The following is a 25,313-nucleotide window of genomic DNA, read 5'->3' on the forward strand; positions in this document are numbered from 1 at the left end:
TATGTGTACGAATTGGCCGCGTAACGCACAAGAGAAGCTCGTTAGCTGCGGGAAAATTGGCGAGCCGCGAATCTGAAAGCGCGTGCAAAGACAGGGAGCGGCGAACGTAGTCGAGACTGCGTAGGAAATGCTAAAATTAACCGAACGATTCGAATCAATTAGGCCTTTCCAACATCCCCGAGCAATGGCTCGCGGCTTTTGTCTCACCCACGCGTGTTTGTTAGCGAAAGCCGCCGCGGGTGTACTATCGGCTATACACGCGTATATATTCGCACAAGCCAGCTGTGACCTAATTGTCTAGTTTCTATCGAGATGCGAGTAAATCACGAGTCGATGGACGTGCATGGGACTCGAGGTTTTACCATGTCGAGGGAACGACCATAAAAATAAACGATACCTACGTCGAGAATTTAATTTTGTACGATAAATTCTCGTTGTCGCGCGACTTTATTACATTCGTATGGAACGCGAGATCCGTGAGCCTAAGATGCGTCCTCATATTCGAGTTTCTCGTGTTTGCGACCGGCTCACTGATATTTACGCGAAATCCGAGGCAATTACGTCGAGATTCGTGAATGGCCTCGAAAGTGTCTCAATTTTCATGCAAATGTAATCGCTTCGTTTGGGTGAAAGCGCGCACACAGTGTACAACGCGCCACGGCCTTCTATTTCTTTTTCGTATCGACGAAAGTTGCACTTTCGTAAATTCGTTTCAATATCAAAGATCCTTCTTTATAGAACTATTGTAATTCAAAGTTAGCTATTCGACGTCTAACGCAACGTAAAGAAAAATCGTATTTTACTAGAATCATCGTTTCGTTCGAATAGTTCACGCGCATCGATAGAGTCTCATCACGCAAACGAGGAGAAGCGCAAAAGCAATCGACAACTCTAAATCATTTACGATTGCACGCAACAGGCGCCAGTCGTTGTTACGAGGGGAATGGGCAATCGAGATTTTGGATTTACGACTCGTGATCGAAATAATTGCAACTCGCAATCGCAATCAGTCCTAATCGCGCTACCACGATAGTCTCAAGAACGTTGTTAGTACGATGTATTAAATGTCTTGATTCGCCGGGGTAGAATTCAATTTTTGCGGTTTACGTCGGCCGACGAGAATACAGGAAATTATTCGCTGCCATTTCCACGATTTCGAGTGCGTGGCTTGCGAAACGCTCGATTTAGATTCCGTGATTCTCGCAGCGAGTCGCAGCTTTGTGTTGTTTCTTAGCGGCTGGTTCATTGGCGAGGATCGCGCGTGGGCGCATTGTATAATATAATAAGCGAGCGCGTCCGGAAAATTTCGCCGATTATGCAACCGCTTCCGTGTGAATACACGATGATACGAGCAGCTGCATGGACCGTTCAGTTCGTCATTGTTCGACGTTCGTGCGTGTTTCACTCGGATGTAAAGATACTTCTTCTGAATTGTAAATGTAGGTGCTGGTGCAGTGTAAATATTTTTGCAACGCCATTGAAGTCGAAGTAAGGAAATCTATGAATGATTTGATAGCCTACTTCGTTGATCGTGAAACTTTGATTCATCTTAACTAGTTTGAGCATTCTTCCTCGCGCGTTAAAATTAGAATTCTTTATTCGGTAAAATTAGCTGCTTTTGCAACGTGAAATTAATCGTGTCACGTAAACGGATCTACAACGTAATTGCAGGTCGCTTCTCCGAAAAAACCATTACCCCGTTGCCATGCGCGATATCTTCGACTCTTGCAAGCTGTAAATGACTACATCCCGTGGAACGAAATTGCACACGATGGTTCGCGCGAACGCCAGACGAAACGGAGGGTATCGAACGTCGTATTTCTACCAGTCTGCGATAAACAGGCTATATTTCGATGCATGAAGTTTGCTGTGTAGTGGTAGTTTGGTTTGTGCGAGCGAATTATACGTAAATTTAATATACGAAGCACCGTACTGCCTCGTCGGATTATCTAGGCTGTAGTCGCTAAATTCCGTCGACGAATAGATTCCACTAGATTGTCGGATTATTAGATTATTTCGCGATTGTAGGCTCGCTCTGTCGTTAGATTATACGTTATCGAATACTCGAACTGTATCGTGCAATTGATAAAATAGATCATTCGATGTGATAATGGTAGGATATAACGCGATCGTAGATAATCAATAAAACAAATTTGATCGCAAATTTGTTTTGAATTACTTAATGCCAATGATTTTCAACTTTTTGTTTTGAATTTGGAACTGGTAGTAATTATCTCGTAGAGAGCGATAGTTCGCAAGAAGGGGGCAACTACTAGCGAACCAAAGGAAAGATCACACGCGATATTAGCGCGCAATTGATCACTGTATGTGAGCACGTCAATTTAAGGTACTTTAGGAAGTCGTTGGTGCCCCAGTTACTTCCTTTTACGCGGTTGGCCGAGCCATCACGGGCAATCGCGTGGTAATTAAGTTGTAAGTGGATTAATCGGCCGTTATAGCAGGAAAAAAACGCGACACGTTGACGAACTTGTTAAATCTAACTCGAAGCCCCCTCTCGAGTCGGGCAAATAAATTTGTTCGACCGGACAGAATCGTTTTCCTTCGCTTTTACTGGCCACTAAATACCATCGGCAACGAACTCTCTGACTTTACTGTTTTTGTCCAGTTTTATCGTGCTCTCTAAACTCCTAATTGATTTTGCTTTGAGAGCCATTCGACGAGAACGCTCGTCTACGGTCTTGAAATCTTTATGGCCTCGTTGCTTTATTCGAAGAGCAGAAAAACATCGCCGTACAAATTTTCAATTACGGACGTTGGAAATTATTCGTAAAATTCAATTCGATGGGAAACTTGTAAATTTCGTGTAAGGCCGAGTCCTCGTGGATTCGACAAAAAGTCGGCGAAAATTTTTATTACGGTGGAGTTACTTACATGGCATGATGCCTTGCGCAACCAGCTGATTGATGGGTCGCCTCAGCGTAAGCTTCACCTTCAGCGCTGTAACAGAGAAAACAACGCGTCTTTCAACAATTCGTTTCTTCTCTCGATGACGTTATCTGTTCCACGATCTTGTACGTTCGCTCGATTCCCTTAATTCGATGCTTACCTAGACCATTCAACTATCGATTCCGATTAACCCGTTCCATCTTACGAATAACCAATCTTCGTCACAACATAAACGCTTATATCAATTTCAACGAGTTATTCGAATAGTACTTTATCTCGCAGCATCTCGAAAACACAAGCACATTTTAATCTTATCGAATCGTTGCACTCTTGCGGAAATAAGTCGAGATTACCTCAGATCGCGAGGATTTCCGTGGAACAGCCGCGGAATTTCACTGGCAAGCAACAGCTCGTTCTATAAAAATCGTATGATCAAAGTCGATCGGTGATGGCCGCGTGGCCATTTCTCGGTAGCCAATATTTTCTTTCCGCATGCCGTTTAAGCTGTTCCATATGGTGTGACTCGGTGGGGTCGGAGGAAGAAAAAAAAGAAGAAAAGGAAAAGAAGTGAGCACAGCGGAGAGATGGAAAAGAGGGAATCCTTCTTTCCAGTGGTTAATTGGACCACCGCACGCGTGTATTTTTCACGTGCTTCCGCGCGACGCTAATTTTGGGCTCGATAATTAAAGAGCGCCACGCCACGCGTGCTTACATAAATTACTCGAACTTTCATTTTGTTATCATCCTGCTCGATACACGAATATTCGAGATACGTGGCTCCTGGCCCGGACACGCCAGCCGGATACCAGGCGTAACGGGATTTGCGTACCGTATTGTCGGCGCAGCGGCGTTTTTCATGCCGGCAGCTACCTGTGTTTCAAGTACGGCTACACGGAAAGTTGGCTGGAAACTGGCGGTTCTCGAATGCTACGGGCAAGTCAAGTGTCGGTTTGAGTTTCTTTCGTTTAGAATGGGATGTTGAGCGTGATAAGTTAAAAGACATAATGGCGATCGTAAAGTCGAGAGGTTTTGGGCTGAATCTTTCGTGCAGTTTATTTGGCTACGACACAAGTATACATCTAACCGAATCAATGGTTTTCCTTATCGTCCTAACATAAACATCCCATGTAGTCACTTCGTTTTACGGTTCTTGCTTCGCTTAAATATAGGTGAATAACTACTTGTATATCTTGCTTTAACCAATAATCCTGCAAAGACCAATTCACGTTCTAAACATAGAGTATCCCTCACCTCTTTTCCACTTAAGGAAACAAGCAACTTCCAGCATCCAAATATTCGTATGTAACAATTTTCGACGAAAAACAAATCCATTCGCGCCAGTTATTACTAGTCACGTGTCACGAGAACAGATCAGCGATCGCGACGTCATCCATGAGACGTACACGAGTCTCGAATGGGTTCAGCGTCCGGCTGCGATTCGGCGGCGATTTGGCGGTCGGCTAATTAAGGGGCGATCACGGTGGATCGTGATTCGGGAATCCGGAGCCGGCGGTCGTTCGCCGCTTGGGTTCGCAGATCAAAGGTCGACGAGGAGCACGAAGAGAGCGAGCGAGCGTGGCGTGGATCGCGGGCCCGGCTACAAATTAACACACAAAGGGCCCCTGGTTATAAATACGCGGAGGACGCGCGGGTCAGATTGCATAAATTGCCGGCGTAAGAGGAACAAAACCGCGGGCCGCATGGCCGCGCAATCTGAATTCAAAGCAGTCTGTATCCCGGAGAAAAATGTCTACCCCATTCGGTTTATTGGTCGCGAGACATAGCCGCACCAGGGGGATCCTTCGCGGTCAGTTTTTTCGTCGATCCGCCGCGAATATCTGACTTCGACGTATCCGACTGCGAATAATCGACCGTTTATAATGTCCACTCCCTGCTCATGCCGCGTTTCAACGTTGCGCTCAAGCTATTAGGTACTCTTCAGAAGTTTCTGTTCGAAGAGCGAGCACTTCTTGCTGGATGAATCCTTTCATTTCAATATCATTTTGGTTGAACTAAAATGGAGCGCGAACGAAATGAAATGTGCATGGTAACGATCGAAAAATTATTAAAGACGCCGGTGGATAGTTTGGGAAAAAGTAGCGCGGAACTTTTCTCGATAACGTTATTACAGATCTGGTCGCACGATCTGTACGCGTGAATGGAATATTGTGATGGATGAAACGTTAAGGATGAAGACCGACTGGTTTTGGTAGTCCCATTACAAAATCACCATTAGCTTTACGTAATGACTTCTTACGTTTATCTCGCTACGCGTGAATCCTTAAGCGAACAAGTTTTCACTTATTAACCGATCAACAACGGCCTCCATGTCCGTGCGCTGAAATTTATGGTCGCGGAAGGATAGCAATTAAGGCGTAAGATGTTGGTCAGAAAAAAATTTGCGATAATCCTATCGCCTAATGAGCATTCTTGATCGTATCCTCGCTATCGATCCTGACAATCATGCGTGGAACGCGCGTAACTATGCGCGCGATTGCATATTTCTCCTGGTGGCCGAGAAATTCGCGGATCGGTCATTCTACGCGCGCGGCAACGCATTCTTCGACGTCTGCCTTTCGACTAGGAAATTCGGCCAAAAAATTATCTCGGTGCTCGGAATTCCATGTCACGTGATGCTGGAGACGTACGAATTTTAATTTCTCCCGCAAGCTTCGTGCACTGAATTGCGAAACATTTCTGTTATATTCTAACTTGTATCAAGAAAACGTTCCATAGTGTTTGATTTTAATGTAAAAGATTGTGTATCGACCAACATTTAACTGTATATAGACGTTATAAAATCGTTTGCATGTCGTAATTGTTTGCGTAAAATTGAACGAGGGTCGCTATAAATAATCGAGTGGATAGGCGATGGATCAACGAAATGGAAAAAGATATACAGAAAACGGGGAATTGGGACGGTCCTGAAAGTATCATGGTCCACAGAAGACAAATGGTAACGACCAAAACGGCTACTAGATGCAAGTGCCAAAATACACAGCGCCAAATACTGAGCCAACGTTTCTTGTATCGTTATATGGGCACAGTTGTTTCTAATTCGGTATCGCGTTTCATCTTCGCCCGGTAGGTGCTCGATGAGAAAGCCAGAGCCGCATATTTGTGTTTGCTCCTCTTAATTAAGTCGCGCGCCGCCGTCGAGAATCGTAACAAAGGTAAGAGTTACGACCCGTCGAAGGCACGCGGAGCTTCGAAATAAACGAACTTGTCCAACATTATCACGAAGTGAAACTAAGCAACCTCTTCCTTTCGACGATTCTCCAATTATTTAGCGGTGAATTTGAAGTTCGAGCGACGAAGAAAAATTACGAGTAGAAATAAAAATATCAGGAAGGAAATATCGTGAAACAAGATAATCGATTTTCTGTTCTCGAGAAACCACGCCCTCGAGGTTTAGTCGATGAAATATCGCGGGAGGTCATCGGAAGTCAGAACGCGGTGCGTATGCGACTCCACCGCGAAGATGGACGTTAACGAGCGGATGGACGAGGCGGAGGTGGACAGGCTGGCGTACGATACCCTGAACGAAACGGAACGGGACAGCTCTCCCTCGGTGTCGCGGTGCACGTGCATAGTTGTCCCATGTACCCGGTGGACCGACAGCTCGCGACTCAACGGCTCGTGGCTTCGGCTGTCAGGGTGGCACGCGGATTCCAGCAATGTTTCGCATTTCTCGGAGATTTCATCGTTGTTCCTCGCGACGAAGAATCGCCACGAACAACGGTACTAAACGTAATCGAGCATTGGCACCCATCTCCACGCGCCACTTTCCGGAAGAAAAATTTCTCACAAAATGCCCGTCGATGTTTTGGCCGAATGCCAATATAATTTGTGTGGTATCTCGAGTTAACATATTGTACGATTTAATCATCGCATAAATCACTTTTTCTATTATGAAACAAACACTTGACGCGTGATTATAATACGTTAACAGGAATGGGAACACTTATACTTACGCTTCTAGCGTCTACTTGTGACATAACGGTTCATTTTTCATCTTAAGCATTCTGTACATACGTTTCGTTCAGTGCTTTTGGTTTAATCTATCGGCTTTTAATTATCGTTTCGTTGTAAATTTCGTTGGGAAACAAAGGGAGTCGCTCATTTTTCCAGAATTTCGTGCCAAGAATTGCAGGGATGCTTGGGGTCGCCGCGTTGGTTCGTCGTGTTAATTGCACGGTTTAAGGGGGTTTGAGGTAGCCGCAAGTTACGGGAGCTACACTCTATAAGCATTTACGCAATGCATAGAATGCAAATTCGCTTGCTGCATTCCTGCCAAGTGAATCTACCGATCGCGTTGCTTACGCCTTACGCCACCGCGCACCTCCCCTTCGACGGAGGTGAGCTTTCCGACGGACACTACTGGTATTTATTTTTACATCGATGGCTAAAATCCTAGAGTAAGTAGTAATCCATGGTAGGAAAAAAAAGGGAAGAGAAAATTGTACGTAACTGTACAAGCGAAATATTCTCATCGTTTAAGTTTGTTCGCTTCGATTAGAATATTCTATTTAAAATGATCTACGCTAAGATTAGTTTTAGTTTGAGCTTGCTTCTTTTAAGTTTTAGTTTAAATATTGTTCATTCGTGAAGTAACGTAAAGAAATCTCAGTTACTCTGCTAAAATAAACAACGGGCAGCAAAATAGCGAATCCACGTCAATTTCAAAACGTATGGGAATTGGGTTTGCCTAACTGGCAAATTCATCTTTTGCTACTTGGTGATATCGATGATCGCGATGCGATTGGTTAATCTCGAGTGAGAATGGTGGTGTTTTTGAAATTGAAAACTGCAACAACGTCCATGAAAGTTGTTGCAGCCTCAAGCGGTACGTCCAAATAAGTCGCCTCGAACGAGGGAGAAAGATTACGATCATTAACCGCGTCATTACCAGACGTAAATTAGAGTGGTTAAGAGTAATTACGCGCGAGAGAGCCGGCGGATCGCTGACACAGCTGTCGATCGGAATTAAACCTTCTGCCAGGGGAATTAATTCGTGCTGTCGCATAAACTGTATTGCACCCGTTGAAATTCAATGCCCACGAGGCTCGTACGTTCGTTCGTGAAAGGGGCGCCTTTCGATCGCCTCGGGTCCACCTTGCCCGAGTGCAATACGTTTGAAAGATTACTGGCAAATGAGCTTTTATATTTACAACTTGATTCCTCGATACTTGTTCCTTAGTCCTCGCCGAGTATCGTATTTTCTAGCTATTTTTTCGTCGATCTGTAACAGATAACCTTTTACTACCTCGAACGATATCTTCGTTCGAGGATATAGTTTCCTCGAGTATCAAATTTTTTTTAATATCCTATGGATCGAGTGCGATAAATCATCTTGAGAGCTTCTAAAAGCTTATACAAACTAAAGTGTTGTCGTAAGTAGATACGTTATAAATTGTAAGGCGGATCATCAGATTTCATTTGTGTACCGGAAGAACGACTCACTTTTTGAAACCATTCAGAGGTGTAATTTCTGAAGACTGCGTTGTCGCCAGGTTTACGATCTTCCATCGTATGCTCGTTTTACGACGGGATACAGCACGAGATAAATCAAACCGACAGGAATCCTAAGCACGGCGTTAAAGTGTTAAGGAGTTCCAGAAGAGGCGAGATTTCTCCCGACGATCCCATAAATATCGTGGTTTTGCGCCACTTTGACCCCGATTTTCGCCGGTAGTCCTCCAACGATTAATCTTACAAATTGCCGCCACGCTTCTCGCGGCTCCACGCCGGAACCGTGAAAAGGGAATTGACTGCATGACCAGCGACAGTTTTACGGGTCATCGGAGGGGCCAGCCCTGATGAAGGAGGAACGCGAACACTCGCAAGAACTCGTAGGGAAAAAATAGTTTGCGCGTTGGAAAAGCTGACGCGCAGTAGATTTAGTGGTTCGATAAATCGCTTGTGTGACAAGTGACGGATTTTAAAGGCTCTTGGGCCACATTGTAGCGCGTTGCTTACAGATTTATTCGATGCTCGATGGCCACACGGCGAATTATGCTCTGGTGTGTAATTTAAAAGATGTGCATTAATCACGATTTCATAACGTGCTATTTGCGTTTACGTCGAAGTCATTAAGAGGCCGGCGCGAAGAAGAAAATCGTTGAAGAAAAGGCGGATGAGACAACAGACGAATTTGGTGCTGTGAAATTTCCAATTTTAAAGCTTGACTTTTCAATCAGAGGAGTTACACAGGAGAATAGTAAAATTGGAAATTATTATGCGTCTTATCGAAAGAGGTCACGCGTCTCGAGACAGCATGACGGAAGTCGGGCGGCCATCGAGGATTCGAAAAGAGGAGCACGTGAGCGGCATAAGATACGCATAAGTTGGCCAGAATCGCGGGGGTGATCCAATAATACGGTAGCTTTGAGTATAAATAAAGCCACTAGGCCCGGAGATCACGGCACAGAACTCTTGTCCCTTCTCTCGACATAGTTTCTTCTATCCACCGTTTCTCGTCCTTTCGCATTTCACAGTTCTTCCTCATCTGTCTCCACTCGTTGTCGCGTTTCGACTATTCCTAGCCGTAAAATAGACCATGCTCGTTTACCAGTGCGCCTCGACAGAAGACGATTTAGAGATCCGACTTAGTTTCGTCTCCAGAGATTATTCGAAACAGGAAATGTTCCAATCCTCTACGAGCTATTCATCGAACAGATCTTAAACAATTATATTTCTTAACGTCTTTCTTCTTAAATTTGTCCGTTTCCAAAATAAAAATTTCAACTTTATTCGTCTTGTTCCATTTGTTTTCTAAATATAAAAAAAAAAAAAAACAAATGTCCAGAGTTTGCCAAAGGACCATAAAGCGACCAATTAATCGTTCGAACGACAAAGCTCTGAGTGTTTTGTCTCACGGTCGTCTCAATGGCAAAGTGGATCTTTTTTCTCAAACTACAAGTCGCGAATAAACCACGTGAAAACAATCTATTTCCAAATCCAAAGAGCGTCGGTATGAATTTGACTAGATGTTTTTTTAAAAGCCTTGTTTCCTCCTAAGCCATTCGTTAAATCGGGCATATCTCGATGCGTCGCAAAACAAAAATAATTCTTCGGGAGAATGCAGGAGAATCGTTCGAGCGAGTTTTGATTTATTCGCCGCCGGTAACGAACGCTCTGTTTTCTTAGACAACCAGCAGCGGCGTAAAAAGAAGGATGGCTATAATCGAATAACTTTAAGATCTAAAAAAAGCAGAGAGAGAGAAATAAGAAATAATTTTCAAGCACGTGCGTACACGCTCGAGGAAGTTTCCCGATGAAGTCACAAGCGTAGCGAGAAAAAATGAGACGCCTCCGAAGAAATTGACTGCTCGAGCCTGCTCTTCTCTAACCCACGGACGGAATATGATTTACGTGGCAATGAGGGACGAGAATAAAAACAGAGACGTTTGTTTAGAAAATAATCGTCTGGTCGAATGGTATCCCGCGCACGCGCTTCGGAACAGGTGAACGTTTTTGAAGCCAATTACGCATATCCCTTGTTTTTCTAAGCCACGATTAATCGAGCCGACACCAACCAGCTACGCCACCGTAAAGTATCAAAGGTACAAGCCAACGTACACGGCAAGTATCAACGCGCGACGTAACGAACGTCGTTGTACACGGTGATTTCGAATACTTTCACGTGTTTCGAAATTGCAAAAAATACGCTGCCTGATAAAACGATAAATACTTCGTTTGGAGAAAGTTCCACGAATCGTCGTATCGAGAACGGTTTAGCGTCACAAGTAGACTAATTAAAATTCGAGGCGACGCGTTGCGAATTTATCGGTGGCCGGCTGAATTTTTCAGCGACGCATTTCCCGCCATTGTCTGCGGTCGGTTGGACGCACAGCTGGCTGGAGAACGCGCGCACGTGCTTGCGTCAAACATCAACCGAGTTGTTGGTTTCTGTGCGCAATAAAAAGTTCGAATCGAAAATTCAGTTAAATTCGAAAGGCAGCCCTGATATCTTCGAATATCGATAATTTATCCTCAGGTTGAAAACCAAACTCCAGGAAACCATCGCAGACACGTCTCGATATTCCGAAACGTCTCGGCGTTTATTCACCGCTTTTCATTTCACTATCGCGTACAACCTTCATCCGTTGAACGGTATCAAGGAAGAGACGTCTCCCTTACGAACGATAATAAATAACACGGTACTGCGGCCGGTTATGCTCAACCGTTTCACCGTCGGCTATCTGAATCGATGGCACGAGAATTGATGATGCTTCGAAGACACCGAGTTGCTCGACTTCCCCATACTTCTCCTATAATAGATCGTTCTTCCTGCGAATTCTCAATAACCATGACTCTACTACAATAGCAAACAATCGCAAACCATACGGCGAAACCGTAATTCGCGGTAATCTCGGGAAAACACATTCCCAGGTCGAAAACAAGCTATAGCGACCGTAAATCATCTTTCAGAGGGGAATCTTCTTATCTGAAACGAGTCCTCGCGAAGATACCCAGCCACCAATCAAATTCTTCAGGGATAAACGTTCCCCGACGCGTGTTTTACAGCAATGTACGATACTTTCGACGTTTTCCCTTCGTGTGATAACGCGATCGCGCAGTGGCGATCAATCTTATCGTCATTCGTCGACATAAGGCTACGATTACAGGGGATGTGAGCTCCGACGAATGAAACATCTGAACACCGAAATACGTGCATTCATAATTTAGGACAGACGTTCATCGTAATCATGGATTAATCACGACGACTCTGATAAGCAAAGTGAATCGCGCAACTATCGATCGTCACCAAGCTCCTCGCGAGATAGCAGTGTGTACGATCGCGAGAGCGCGAATGGCTTTTATAGGCGAGCTGCACACAACGATATAACCTTGTGTACATTAGCGGTACGCGAGCTTTAACACGGCGTTAGCACGCTCCGCCTACTGGATACGCCTTCTAATCGATGTACGCACTTGTCTTTCGTAACGCTTCTCCTTCTGCCTGGTCTCGCCAGCTTGGCGAATTCCTTCGTGTTTCTTTCGCCGGTGCACCAGGGAAACTCTCATACCGTTTCACCATCCACGGTTTTTTTGTCGTCGCGTTCCACCCTGGTGGCCCGGGCCCGTGAGCTAAATGGGAAGCGTTTATGCCTTACGCGAACGGCCCGAGGAAATGCTTCGATTCTGGTGATTCCGTACTGGAGGGTAGATTCGGCGATTATATGTATATATACCTTCTTTCTCGTTTTTCAGTACGCAGAACTTGACAAACCGAGTTTATAGCGATTCAGGTCTTAAGTTGCATTACTCGGTTCTGTAAATTTTAATCGAAAAACTTCGTTAGCATATGTGCATGTACCGCGAATTATTGAAAAAACACACAGAGATATGTAAATATTTCTCTGCGTTTTATAACGTTGAATGTTACACAACTGTGTTTCCTTCGTTTCGGTAGATACACGTTAATCGAGCCTTTTCGTAGGAAGCATCTCTCTTTAACCTAGGAAACGGCCTGCAACTTGGAATATTGCGAGACTCGTTCGTTCTCTGTTCGCTGGTTACGAATGTTACGAGCGACCCACGCAAAAACCGAGACACTCTTACCGCGCTGGACTAGGAAAAACAAGATTTCGTCGAACGAGTGGCTGTCGGAAAAGTATCAATTCTCGTGTCATAAATGCGTCACCCTGAACGAAATTGTCACAACGATGAAGGGTTAATTAAACGTGGCATTGCACGTCGCGGACGCGTGTGTCTCTTCGAAAGAAGTAGGGAAGGAGACGGGGGGGGGGGCAGAGAAGGAGGCGTGAAGTTGGACGATCGCAAAACATCTCGACTTCCTGCGAAGAAAAGAGGCAAAAAACGCACTGGTCGAAACCGTGCGCGAAAGAAGAAGGAATGAAGCGTAAGAAGAAGAAGAAGACGACGACGACGAAGAAGAAGAAGTGGCAACGACAGCGGTCGAGTGGAAAGCAACGAGTAGTCTGGCAATAGGTGCGTGGCAGGAACGGGGCAAAGGGAGAGGAGGAGGAGGACACCCGCCGATTGATATAACGCTACGATTTGCGTAATATACGCTCACTCGTAAAGCTCCCGGTGATTTATCCCGGTAAATAAATAGATTTCGGTGTTGTTAACCCCGTTTCCAGTGGGAAGAGGATAGGCACAGCCGAGGATCAGCCATCGGACACACGAACTCGTGTGTTACTCTGTCTCGTGTGGTGGCGTGCAGCCGCGTTCGGCATGCGTCGCGTCCGATATACATACGTGCGTGCACGCACGCGTGTGGTGCAACGTCCTGTGGGTCGTCGGAGGAAAGAAACCGAGGCGAGGGATTAAAAATACTGGAGGAGGCTGTGCGAGAGTGCGTGCGACCAAGGAAAAAGGTTTTGGAGTAGAGAGACGGAGAAAGTCGATGCATCGGAGAAAGAAAAAACGAAGAGCGAAGGAAGAAAAAGAAAGGATATACCGAGGGATCGTGATATTTCAGAATTTCAGGGAGAATTTACGAGCGGCAGACGCCGCGGCGATGACTCGTACGACGGGCATGGATTCTTGAAAATGGCGCGCCACTGGTGGGATCATTGGGTGCTCTTGATCCGACACCCTTAATTGCCCCATAGTGGAACAACGGATTAAGACGTCGCACTTTTTCCAGAAGTACGCACGTACGCAGACGATGGCCGGCTGACGTTTATGCGTTCGTTTACAAATGATCGCCGGTAATTGGTCGCTTTGTAGCCACTGCTTTCCGAGAGTTTAATGCGTCGCGCGTGAGCGACGTTGTAACGTAAAATTTCGGTCGAACCAGGTTAAAACGTAATTTCCTCGCAAGCTGTCGCTGTCTTTTATTAGATACTCGTTGCGGAAAGCTACGGTTCAATGTCCGTGTATCTGGTTCCTCGAATTCTTTTCCGCTCGTCGATGTAAAAAATGGGACGATAAAGACGTTCTAATTCTATCGCGATGTCAACCAAATTGCTAACATCGTCACCCACGAAGAATTCGTTCGACGCTCGTAACCAATGGCTTATGAACGACCGATCTTAATGCTCCATTAAATCGAAATAACGATCCGCTTCGTGGGATGTTCGTGGAGGATCGTCTAAGCGAGTCCGAATAATCTCTGGTAGACAGAGCAAACTCTGGTTACCTGTGTTATGGTAATTACTACATGTGTAAACCGGTCGACGCCGGTGTTCGGCTCATTGGCATTGTTTCAAACGTATTGTCGTTAGTTTACTATCGTGCTGGTAAATCAACGTTTTTACGCAGCACGCACCTGCCATTAGCGTGCCGACGTGTTCGTGTGTTCATGCATACGGGGCTGTTCACGGGCGAAAGTTGGCCTGAACGCATATTAATCGACGAGTCACGCGAAACGAATCGACGGAAAGCGTCTCGTGTAGCTATATGTTACGCGGGACGCGAACAAATGCTGGCTTGCGAGCCAGCCAGACGTTTTCACTTTGGTAATTAGCCGATTATCTTTCTCGAATACCGCAAGACTTCTTCCGCCTGCTGCTTTTTCGTAACCGTTAAATCGTTGCGTTCCACCTAGGTAGTTTGCAGTTTCCACCCGGGGAACGAAAGATTCCATTGATGCGTGGCGTCAATGCCGGCAACTGTCATTCGTGTATAGCGAACAAAGTACGAATATTCCAGAGTGGCCGATATTTTCCAAGCGTGTCCGGGCATCGAAAATAACCCCCGAGGTTCGGAGTGTCTCGGTTGCGTCTGATTCTCGAACACGACCGCGCGCTCCGCTTAATGAGGCGTTTTATTCTTAGAGCGAACATCAAGTTGGAAAAACACCGTAAAAACGACAGGTATATTATAGGGGAAACACAATACGGACGCTAAAATATACGCGCGAAGAGAGGCGACGAAAAGCAACTTTACGTTTTTATCCTTCACCCTACACGAGTGAATCATCTCTGTGAAAATGGGAACGATGCTGTTTACTTCGATCGGGATTTTGGCATTAAGACGATTGCCATTGCGCGTTATTCTTCTCGTTCCGTACCATCTCTGAATCATCGTTGCGAAAAAAACCCGAAGAAATTTTCGGTTTATGCAACTTGCGGTAACGCGAAACGCAGTCGAGTGGTTCCTTTAATTGTACAGCAAGGCTTCCATCGAAGCTGAGGAAAACACGCTTCATAAAAGCGCCTTTGTATGCATCCGTACACCCACGTGCCTACTTAACCTCGCTCTCTTCTCCTCCTCTCCGTAGCTCGTACAGCAACAACGTGGATGTTGGCTGCCATCCCTCCAGGTGAAACTGTTTCCTGTGTCGCAAGCCGCGTCTCTCGCTTCAGAAGCGTCTCTCCTCACGTTCCCGCCGCATCGTTTTTCTTTCTTCTTCTTTCATTTTGTCTTCTTTCTGTTATCTCCGTTGACTCTCGTCAGCCTCTTCGGCGTTCCCACCAAGAATACACAACTTACGCATATTGTATTTTCCAATGAATCGTCGTACTTTTCGCCTCTTCCACTTTGTGCCTTCTTCCGTCATCGCGCAATTTCTATTTTGCCTCCGTTTTCCCTCCTCCTTTCCTCTTAGCTTTTCGTCAGAAATCCGGGTGCAACGCAAGATCACAAGCAGTTCGCGAAGCCAAAATCCCACAGTTGGACGTTAATTACGCAGCTTTATCGCGTCCAGGCCGTTTTCCCTTGTGACACACGCGAAGAAACGATTTCTCTCGCCTCTTCCCTGTCGGCTGTTCCCTTCCTCTCGTCCTTCTCTCCGTTCCACGATCCCTTTGCCCCGCGTCCTCGCATCTCCTCGTCTTCTTTCTCTCGCAGCGCGGTAATATATCTGGCCAGCGTGGGCGGCCCACGTGGGTTTGACAGCTAAGCCCACGGAAACTGGTTACACCCACAAGCGCGCAGGTCGCGCCGCATCGGGAAGAGGCACACGCCAGGTAGGCGCGTTCGCCGCGTCGTCGCTGACACGGCCGATCTTCCCTTGCCGCGGACACGTGGCATCCAGCCCCACCGCGACATCGTTTTAACAAGTCTGAGCTTTATAGGCAGTCGCTGATTTATGGGATTTTTCTTTCTATCTTCTCTTTCTTGGTCTCTGTAGCGATAAGTCAACTTTTATTCTAATAAAATAGGTGTGGAGAACAAGTCTCAAGAAGTCGATATATCGATGTCTTTCGAAGGGGTACTAGGTATTCTGAACCGTCGATTTCTATGGAATGACAGGAGTTTTCTCCGGAATGGTTCGGTGTTCAGTTTGACGTTCGTTTTTTTCCGCTGAACGCTGGTGCTCGCGTATTACGCGTAATGTCGTAGTAAACGTAGCGTCTCGTCGACGTTCCACTCGACTTTATAACGCCTTGTATATCTTTGCAACGATACAGCCGTTTTTACAACGATCTTCGTCTCTTTGAGAAATTTTACTCGGAAAAAATCAAGTGATTGTATAAATTGATAATCGATTTCTGCAGTGATGTCTGAAATTCGACAGACGATAGGAACCCGATTTCCACGGTGAATCGAGACAATGTAAAAGCAAGGCGTCGGCACGAAAACGACACCCGGCCGGTCAGTGTTGCGCGACCGGGATAGAAAAACGGCGTTGGCAGTGAGCCGCGTGGGCAAGCTGGCGTGTCTAATAAACATAAAGGAGGCAGACTCCGTCGTTACCCGCGTTTCCTTTTTTTTCTTTCGCCCCTCTCCGTCTCTTTTCCACTCTCACTCTCTCTCTTTCTCTCTCTGGTCTTTTCTTCGACCGGCAGTTTCGACTGTCTCCGCCCCGGTGGCCGCACCTCGTCTCTCGTCCATCGTGCCACCGCGTCGAGCACACCTTCGCGGACAATTAATTTACCTCACGGCGTAGCCCGGAGTCTCGCGAGCTTACAGGCGTAGTTTGCGGCCGGCCGTCCAGAAATGGAGTTGGTTTCGCCGGTTAAGATACGATCGTATACGTACGAGCACACATCCTCGCCGGTAGCGTTGAGAAAAACGCCATAACTTCGAGTCGTATATGGCGGCAATGCACAGGTGCATGCCACCGTGCATCTACCCCCCTCTGGGTCCCACTCCCTTCACCACCGTCACCACCACCGCCGTCGGCCACAGCCATCCACAACAGGCACCCCTTCTTCGTGGACCCTTTTCCTCTTCTCCTCGACCCCGTCGTCGCGAGTCGACTCGATCGAACGTGCGCGTAGAATGTCAATTGTTCCTCTCTGCCCTCTCTCTTTCTCTCCCCCTCCCTCCCAGCTGTTCGACGCCCCCCGTTGCTTATTTTCTTCGCTTCTTTCCCGTCTGTTTTTCGCGCGATCCGGCTCTCTGTTTCTCTCGTAGAGAACTCCCGTTCGCGGTGACGGGCGTCTCTCGATCACCGCCGTCTCTCTTTTCCAACTGATCGGACATCGTAGGAAGGCTGAGACGGTTTGGGAGTGAACGGCGAAAATGGTGAAAAACGGAGCGGTGTTAGCGAGTTTGTCGGATTCAGCAGGCTCGAAGGACGCGAGGTCTGTCCGCGTAACAGTCTTGGGAATGGAAGTTGTTGCGTTCTCACTCTGATATCAAATTCACGTCGATGCTTCTTTCGTCTTGAATTTCTGGCGAAATGGACGATGCAATTGTTATCATAGAACGTTGGGAATAATTATCTTACGGCTGATCGTACGTAACGCTTATCGTACGGTTTTTCTCCAAATTAATAATTTCTACTAATTCTGCCGAACGTAATCTTGGATTATTTGTATTTAACTCGTCGTTGCTCTGGCCTGAAACGCCTCGATTGCTATACTTCGACACAAAGCCATCGCGAACATTCTCCATGTCCCTCGAATCTCTTAGTTTCTCTCTTTTGTTGGAGACCCGGTTGGCGGTGGATATCGCGAATCCGGCGTTCCTTGCCGCTCGCTCGACGTCCTTTACCCCTTCTATTATCCTCTCTCCCTCGCGAGTCGGGGCCGGTGCCATTGCTCGGTTGCCAAAGACGAGTGGTAACGAGCCGGTAAAAAATAATTAGTATGTCCGTCGACTCGGTGCTTCTAGAAATAGACCGGTCCGCATAATCATCCGCCGATTCCGAGACCGCTTTGGAAACCTGCCGGCGGCTTTGCGAGCTCTCGAGGTGATACCACACGCCGCGGCCTCGTCGATGTGTAGACCAGCGCACACGCGAGCGCCAACTCGAACGCGGTTGTCGACTACGCGAGGGAATTCGCGAGATAAGACCGCGTAACACCGGTGATGCTGGGACGCGAGCTCGTTATATCACGCGTTGCGGTCTACGCGACACCCAGCTGACGTTTATTAGCCGACCATTGAGATAATGATCTCTTATTAGCCGAGAAATCGAGCGGATCGACGGTAGGATTCACGAACGTGACGACTCTTCCACCTCCAAGAGAAGTATCCCTTTTTCCTGAAGTTTATTTGTACTCGTTCTCCTGCGGCGTTGATGTTTGAACGAGAGGTAAGTTGAAACGACGTGCCGACACGCTGTCGAATGAGTATAATAATGGTAATAATTATGGCGTCTTCATTGTGCGGCATGCGAGATGGGTAGTTCGAGAGAGGAGTCTCGCTAGTACAAACACGCCGCGTGAGGTCCGAGCGATTACTTTCCATTTGTTTTTCTCATCAACGTCGGCCACCGACGTGCAGCTTCTTCGTCCACGAATACGAATATATTCGATCCTGTTATCGTTGGATACATGGACGCGTCCATACAAAGATCAACAACCATCCACTCAAGAAATAAGTTCGAACATCGAACGAGACAACTTGTACGATTCGAACTTATAGAATCTCACCCTTTTAGTTAGACACGACGTTACAAGGTCGACGGTATAACGTCGCCGAGAAAAGAAACACCGGGGAGGTTGTCGAAAGGAGCGGACGATCCGCGGACAAGCGGCTTCGTCGCGAGGCAAGAAGGTGGAACGCGAGAGGCAACGAAAGACGCGCGCGTGTCGTGTAGACGGCGACTCGGCTTCTCTCTTTCTACCGTTCAGCTTTCTCTCCGGTTCGCTCGCGCTCGCGGCACGCGGTGAGAGCTGAATTTATGAATGAACGAGCGAAGGGCGAGCGTGGGCGAGCCCACGCGCTTTATCATAATCGGAACCTCCGGCCTAGTCACGCCTGCCATAACTGCCTAGGCATAGAGCAAGGTTGCTGGTGAGGTGCTCGCGTGCTCCTAACGCTTCCAGCCGATGCGATGGATGAATGAAATCGCGACCCATTCACCGGGTTATGCGATTGCGAAATCACCCTGTCTCGGTGGAGCGTGCCTCTAGTCTTTGGTATTCTAATTTATTCCAAAGTTCGAAGTATAGCTTCGTGATCGAGGGTCGAGCAACGCGACGCGTGTCGTCGCCTGATAGGTTTAGTTTGGAATTCGGACGTTTCTGTCGAGTTCTCCCACTCCAGAGACGTGGCTCGTGCTCTTCTTCAACTCGTTTCACAGCAAACGTAATTGCGATAGACGCGAGCAAGCGCTGGTGAATGAACGAAGGGCACGCGTGGGCCGTGACAACCTACGATGCGCTTCGTTGATGAAATCGGCGCTACCGATCCGGCTATTGCGACGCAGTTTTCTTCGGAATCGTGTCATCCACGTCAAGTCGTCGACTATTCATAATTCTCGCACGAGATACTACAATGATGACCCTTTTACAAACCGGAACGTCGTGTTTCTCAATGACATTTCAGGTACAACTGGTTAAAAATCCTTAGATCGAAACGTTGTCCGTGTCCTCCAGTGCCTCTTAACTGTGTCATATGGGACGATCGAATCAGCGAATATTCAGAATGGAAGACGCAGAGAGCAACAAAATTGCATCACACTCGATCGATCCGAAACTGCATAAAAGCACGAGATTTGAATATTCACGTAGGTGTTCGGTGATTTACGCACGGACGAGTCTAATTTAACGTCGAAGGTCGGGCCGCCATCTTTCAATTGCGTCGACGAGATAATCGCTTGCGATACGTCGCGAAATCACCCTCCTCTTCGAGGATGCGTTTGCAAACGAACCTCCTCCTCGATCTAACGTGTCAGATTCTCGCGGAAGAAGAGTCGAAACTACAAACTGGAAGGAGGACCGTGCAGCGAAGATTCCTAATTATCAACAACAGATCCTATTCTGCGGATTTTCTTCGTCGAGGAACTTGGAGATGACGGCTGAACGCGAGGAGAATGAATAATCCATGGGGCACGCTTCGGGACAATGTACGCATCCTACACAGGAATTTCAGGTGTTTCGACTAACGAGCGATTTGCATGAAACAACGAGGACGCCCGGCCACAGGGAACCGGAGCGAACCAGTTTCGGATCGGTCTGGAATACATTCGTAACTCTTTAAACGCGCGTAATCCGACAGGCTCGATCTCGCGCGAAATCCTTCTTTGTTTCGTTCCTCATTCTCGAACGAAAATGCTCCAATTATGGTTTGAAACGGCCACGTTACTCCTCTGTCTCGAGACGTTTCATTACCAACTCACTTTGGCTACGTTCGTTGGCATCTCGTAATTACACCGGTCACCATGCGCTCGATACCATCTTGTCCGGTTTAATCAGGAACTTTGACGCGATGCAGCAAAATTGCACGCAGCACTCGGAGGAAATCTATGCGAAACGAATTCAATGTTCCACGAACGGTAGAAGTTACCATTAAATTGTATAGTATGTAACGTTAGTACGAAGAGATACGTAGATAACAATTCCGCGTCGATGATCTAAGAACGTTTATGAGTAGTTTCTCAGAGTTAATCCGCAGCGGAACGTTTATACTACTAATTCATGACTTATTTCCGTGACGTTCTCTATTCACCGTGAACTGTAGCTTTTTTTGCCAGGACGTTGTACTGATTTTCCCCGGTTTCCCGCGAACGTACCGGGACTCATGTGGAGCAACGCGTTCCGGGGAACGCATCTATCGCCACCAATTATCGCAACCACCGACAGGTGGATGGGATTGCAACGCGGAAAGACAACGGTCGGGTAGAAAAAAAGTGGCGAGCGTTTCCTTCGTTGCGGGAGTTGTGCGAAACGTTCTGTCAGTCAACAGTTTAATTCTTTCGCTACCCCGTATGAAATTTCTCGTGGAATGTTAAGATTCGACGTCCGTTTTCGCGTTGGGTTTTAAAAGTGGAAACTTTTACGATCACATAAGAATAACGTAATAAACATAGTACCTATTCTCTTTCTTTATATTTTAAAGAAAAAATCTAGTGAAACGTTACCTTTGTCGCGCTTGATGCGTCTGCAAATGGCACACATGCGACGCACGCAATGTTGCCTCTCGAGCTTCTGCTCCGTGTCCAAGGTAACCATGATTGATGGATATTTTTTAATAAATAAACTCTTTCTTCTTTCTGTCTTATACGTACGAATATATACTACGCGCGCACACGCGCGCGCGCGTGTGTGTGTTTATATTACTATGCGTTCGAAATTTCACTGATTAGTCTTCTGGTCATCGAGGCGCGATCGTTGGTTTGTGTTTCCTTCGACTTAGCACTGTCACAGACCGGAATCTTCGTACCAATAATTCCAACACTCGGCGAGCACTAAGTTTCACATATTATCACAACTGATCTGATTATCCACGGACACTGACTAGATAGAATCCTTTTGTCTCGGTAACGATGTCGCTGACGGAAATTCACATGGCTTCTCGTCACTATACTTGACGCTCCAATAGTTGGCGGTTCCTGTAAGCATCGACTTTGAAAATCGATTCCCCCGACGAGACGAGTCTCGTCGACGATCGACACTTTTTGTTCGAGTACTGCTGTTATTTCGAATATCACTGGGTATAAAAATGTTACACGGATTAAACTTGCAAATAATTTTCTTCGGTGATTTTAAGTTCGCAGTACTCGGCGGTCCGTAATCTGCTCTTTTCTTCGTCTTCGTCGTTGCCTCTACTGGAATGCTTGTTCCTCGATACTTTTACGAAGTGCGTGTGCACGCGGTTACATTTTTAAACGCCGGTCGCTTAATTAATCGTCAACATTTAAACAATCGGTCGTTGTGATATAACACTTTCTCTCGGCTTCCTCTTAATTGCAGCGCGACGTGGCGTTCGGTTTGAATTTCACGCGCGTTTTCTCTTCGCCCGTTGCGCGCACGTACACGAGAATTGATTTCACCTCCGTATCTCTGGTTATCCGCGCGCGACTGTCGCGTTTCGCGCGATCCTCTCGACTAAGCGGTTCGCTAATAACTACGCCTAATCGACGCGGTGATGACGAATCGCGTCGCGTAAGCTCGCTCACCGCGCGAACAATAAAATTGCGGTGGATCGAGTAGGCTCCGCCCATTAAACAGAAATTACTACCTATAATTTGATATGTGACAGCTACGGAATCAAAGTTAATCGACTGGGGACAGAAACGATTGAAAAATCGTTTTCCCAGTCGATGACATACCCTGACACGACTTGTCACAGTCAACTACGAACGAGCAAAGAAAAACGAGGAGGATGAAAGAGCGAAATATCCGAGAGACGATTAGCAGAGACAGGCGTGGTAGCGTTTCGGTCCATCGAAATCTTTCCGTCTCATCCATCCCGTGAAGCGTCCTTGGCTCGCATTCTCAACCTCGCTACCACGGTCCAAGTGGTCACGGCTAATTAAGCTTAATTCAATTTAATTAATCCCCGATCTCTGGCCCTTGGTCTGCGCGCGGGCAATTAGCGGTGGGCAAGAATCAGCTGGCCTAATCGTCTCAAATTAATAGAGTTCAGGGTGGCAGCGACGCGAGGACGCTTCGTTTCTTCTTTTTCTTTTTGCCTCTGCTCTTGTTCGCTTGTCTTCTCGTTTTTTCATCTTTCTTTTTTCATCTGGTTTCTGGCTCGGGTCAGTTGGACGCGTGGGCGGCGTTTCGCCGCTGCACACCGCGAAATTACGGTGAATTATCGACGGGCCGGGAAACGGCTGGTTGGAGGCGCTTCGTGGAACTTTCGAAAACGTGAGAGATACGCTTGCCCGGCGGCTGCCTATTCAGAAAAATCATGGGGAGTGAAAGCAAGGTAAAAAATGTCGGCGCTCGCATGGAAAATCCTCGCGGTGCTTTCCTCGCGAATTACCATGTTTACGCGAAATTTTGGTCGAAAATCGATCTATCTTGAAAACGTTATATCGAAGAAGCTATCGTATAATTAAGTCGGTAATTTACGAGAACGATAAACGTTCCATTAAGATAAAATACGACTAGAACTTGCCACCTTGAAGTACCGCGTTTATAGTCACAGCTCGACGACAATCAATTATCCTATATGGAAAACGTAAACAGTCCCTACCTCGTAGATGCTCGTGTAAGACATTACGCGCTATTACCAACGAATCGATTTATCAGTCTCGCACATAATTAACACTTTATATTTCTTGAAACGTATCCAATGTCACTACGACATCTATGCGAACATAATATCAACTATAAAAGTAAATTGCGAATAAAAAGAAGGAAAGTTAATGCACTCTTTCCTGGTCGATTAACACCCGACGCGGTGTCCGGAGACATCGATGCCCGCAAAGCGATGCGCCACGCGGCGCGCAATCGCAGTATGCGTGCGGCAGTAGTGGCGGCGACGGCGAAGACGTGACAAAAGTTTCGCCACCGGACGTTGCTTTTCGTCGACAGGACTTAATAACCATCATCGGGAGAGTATTAAAACGCGGCGCGCACGGGAAGGCTGAAAGCGACAGTGAAAGTTGACAAAACACACTGGAACGTTCTCGACGTGCGTTCGCCGCGCACCCACGCACCGACGTTTAATTAACACCGAAATTATTGAAGCCTGAGCGCGATCACGCGGAGATACGAGCGGTCACGCGCACTAAATAAGCGCCCACGTAATCACGCGATTTTCTTCCCCTCTCCCCGATTATTATGTACATTTTTAATTATCCGAGAGCTTCGTCGTCGCCCACCAGAGTCGCATATTTTCGCGTTTACGTTCGATCGTTCGTCGTCTTTATGCGTATCCTACATCAAAGGTTTCGTAACTTTTCGCAATATCTATCGACGTGTTACGTTTACGTGTTTTGACGAATTTTGCGAGTCGCGTTATCACGATTTTAGAATTATCGCCAGTTGATTTGGAGTTTGTCGTCGCGTGCACCCACGAGGCGCTCGAATATTTTATCCCATTTGTATGTTAATAATTTCGAAAGTTTCCGATAACCTCTGGTTTATCTCATCGATTTCGTGTTCTACAGCACCGAAAACGACGATGTATTCGCTTCCTACACTAATTGATACGTAATATCAGCTTCTTGATGCCTTGTTTCCTCCAGACTCAGCCTATTATAGCAACAATTTCCCAACGTATACTTAGCACGATCCGATTCCACGTTTCTCCCAATTCGCAGCCGCAGCTCTACGGTCGCGTTAACGTTCCCTTAAGTATCAGTTTGCGCGTATTACCGCGGCCAGCGCGCTATTAACCAACATTATCGCGTTATCGCGGTCGATTACGCAATGCCAATCACTTCTACCAGATTACTGGTACCGTGGATCGAGCATGCGCCACGTGATTACCGTAATCACTGTTATAACCCCGGGATGGAGGATCGAGAACGGGACACTGGCGTATACGTTCGTTCGTTAACGCACGATCGCGACACGGCGAATCGTTTCGTCTCGATTTTCAACCTACTTATCACGATATTCAACCGGACATCGTTATTAACCGGCGGCTCGGCAATCCGATCCATTAATCCGCGACGCTTTTCTGCCGTTTACCTCGCCTCGTTTAATTAACCGTAGCCGGGTTAATAACGCAATTTGTTACTTTAATGACTTATCGAGTTACGACATTAACACACTGCACACTATTAGCGTTATAATCACCTCGAGGGCTAAGGTAGATTCTCGCGCAAAGAATCTTGTCTATCGACTCCTCCCCTTTCCGATATTCGTACGACTAAGGAAAATTAACGCAGATTGCATGATTTTAAGAATCTGTATGTTCAGAATTATGCGAACGTGATGCATAAATAAATAAAAAGTCCTTTCAAGTATAAATAAAAAATCCTTGTTTAATCCGTTATAACGTTGTGATATAAAGTTGGATAACGTTAGAGCGATGGAACTCATAACCTATATAATCAAGCAATTATAGAAACAAGGGTTTCATATGAAATGACGTAAGCGATAACGACGTCCGTTTAGAAATCAACATTATCGAGGCAGATCGCGCTCGAGCCTGATAAAAGCGGCTCGTCAGCCGAATTTCTCGAGAAAAAGTAAAGGGGGTTGCGAAAGAGAAATCGGACGGCGGACCCTCCTGATGCCGGAGAGGAATCGCTTGGCCCCTCCCACGAGGTTCCCTGGCGGCTGCCTCGGCCTCGACACGCATTTCCAAAGACTCTTTTCATCGTCACGGACCCATCAGCCCCCGAGTACCGTCGATTCTTATCTGATCGTGCCGATCTTCTCATGATCTTTCACTACGGCTCTCGC

The 25,313-nt window shown here is 46.7% G+C and overlaps 1 protein-coding gene across 4 annotated transcripts in view; it reads right to left on the minus strand.

The window, feature by feature from the left end:
* Window positions 1–25,313, minus strand: part of LOC126916769 (myocardin-related transcription factor B-like) — a 245,503-nt gene that overhangs the window by 10,609 nt on the left and 209,581 nt on the right. For 3 of the 4 annotated variants that reach the window (XM_050722954.1, XM_050723040.1, XM_050723122.1), the window contains one exon: window positions 2,893–2,958. In XM_050722954.1, coding sequence (XP_050578911.1) covers window positions 2,893–2,958 — 66 coding nt within the window. Of the gene's footprint in view, window positions 1–2,892; window positions 2,959–21,085; window positions 21,557–25,313 lie in introns of all 4 variants that reach the window. The other variant, XM_050723184.1, reaches the window with a different exon arrangement.

The sequence above is a fragment of the Bombus affinis genome, chromosome 1 (genome assembly GCF_024516045.1).
Source record: "Bombus affinis isolate iyBomAffi1 chromosome 1, iyBomAffi1.2, whole genome shotgun sequence".
In the NCBI taxonomy this organism is placed as follows: Eukaryota; Metazoa; Arthropoda; class Insecta; order Hymenoptera; family Apidae; genus Bombus; species Bombus affinis.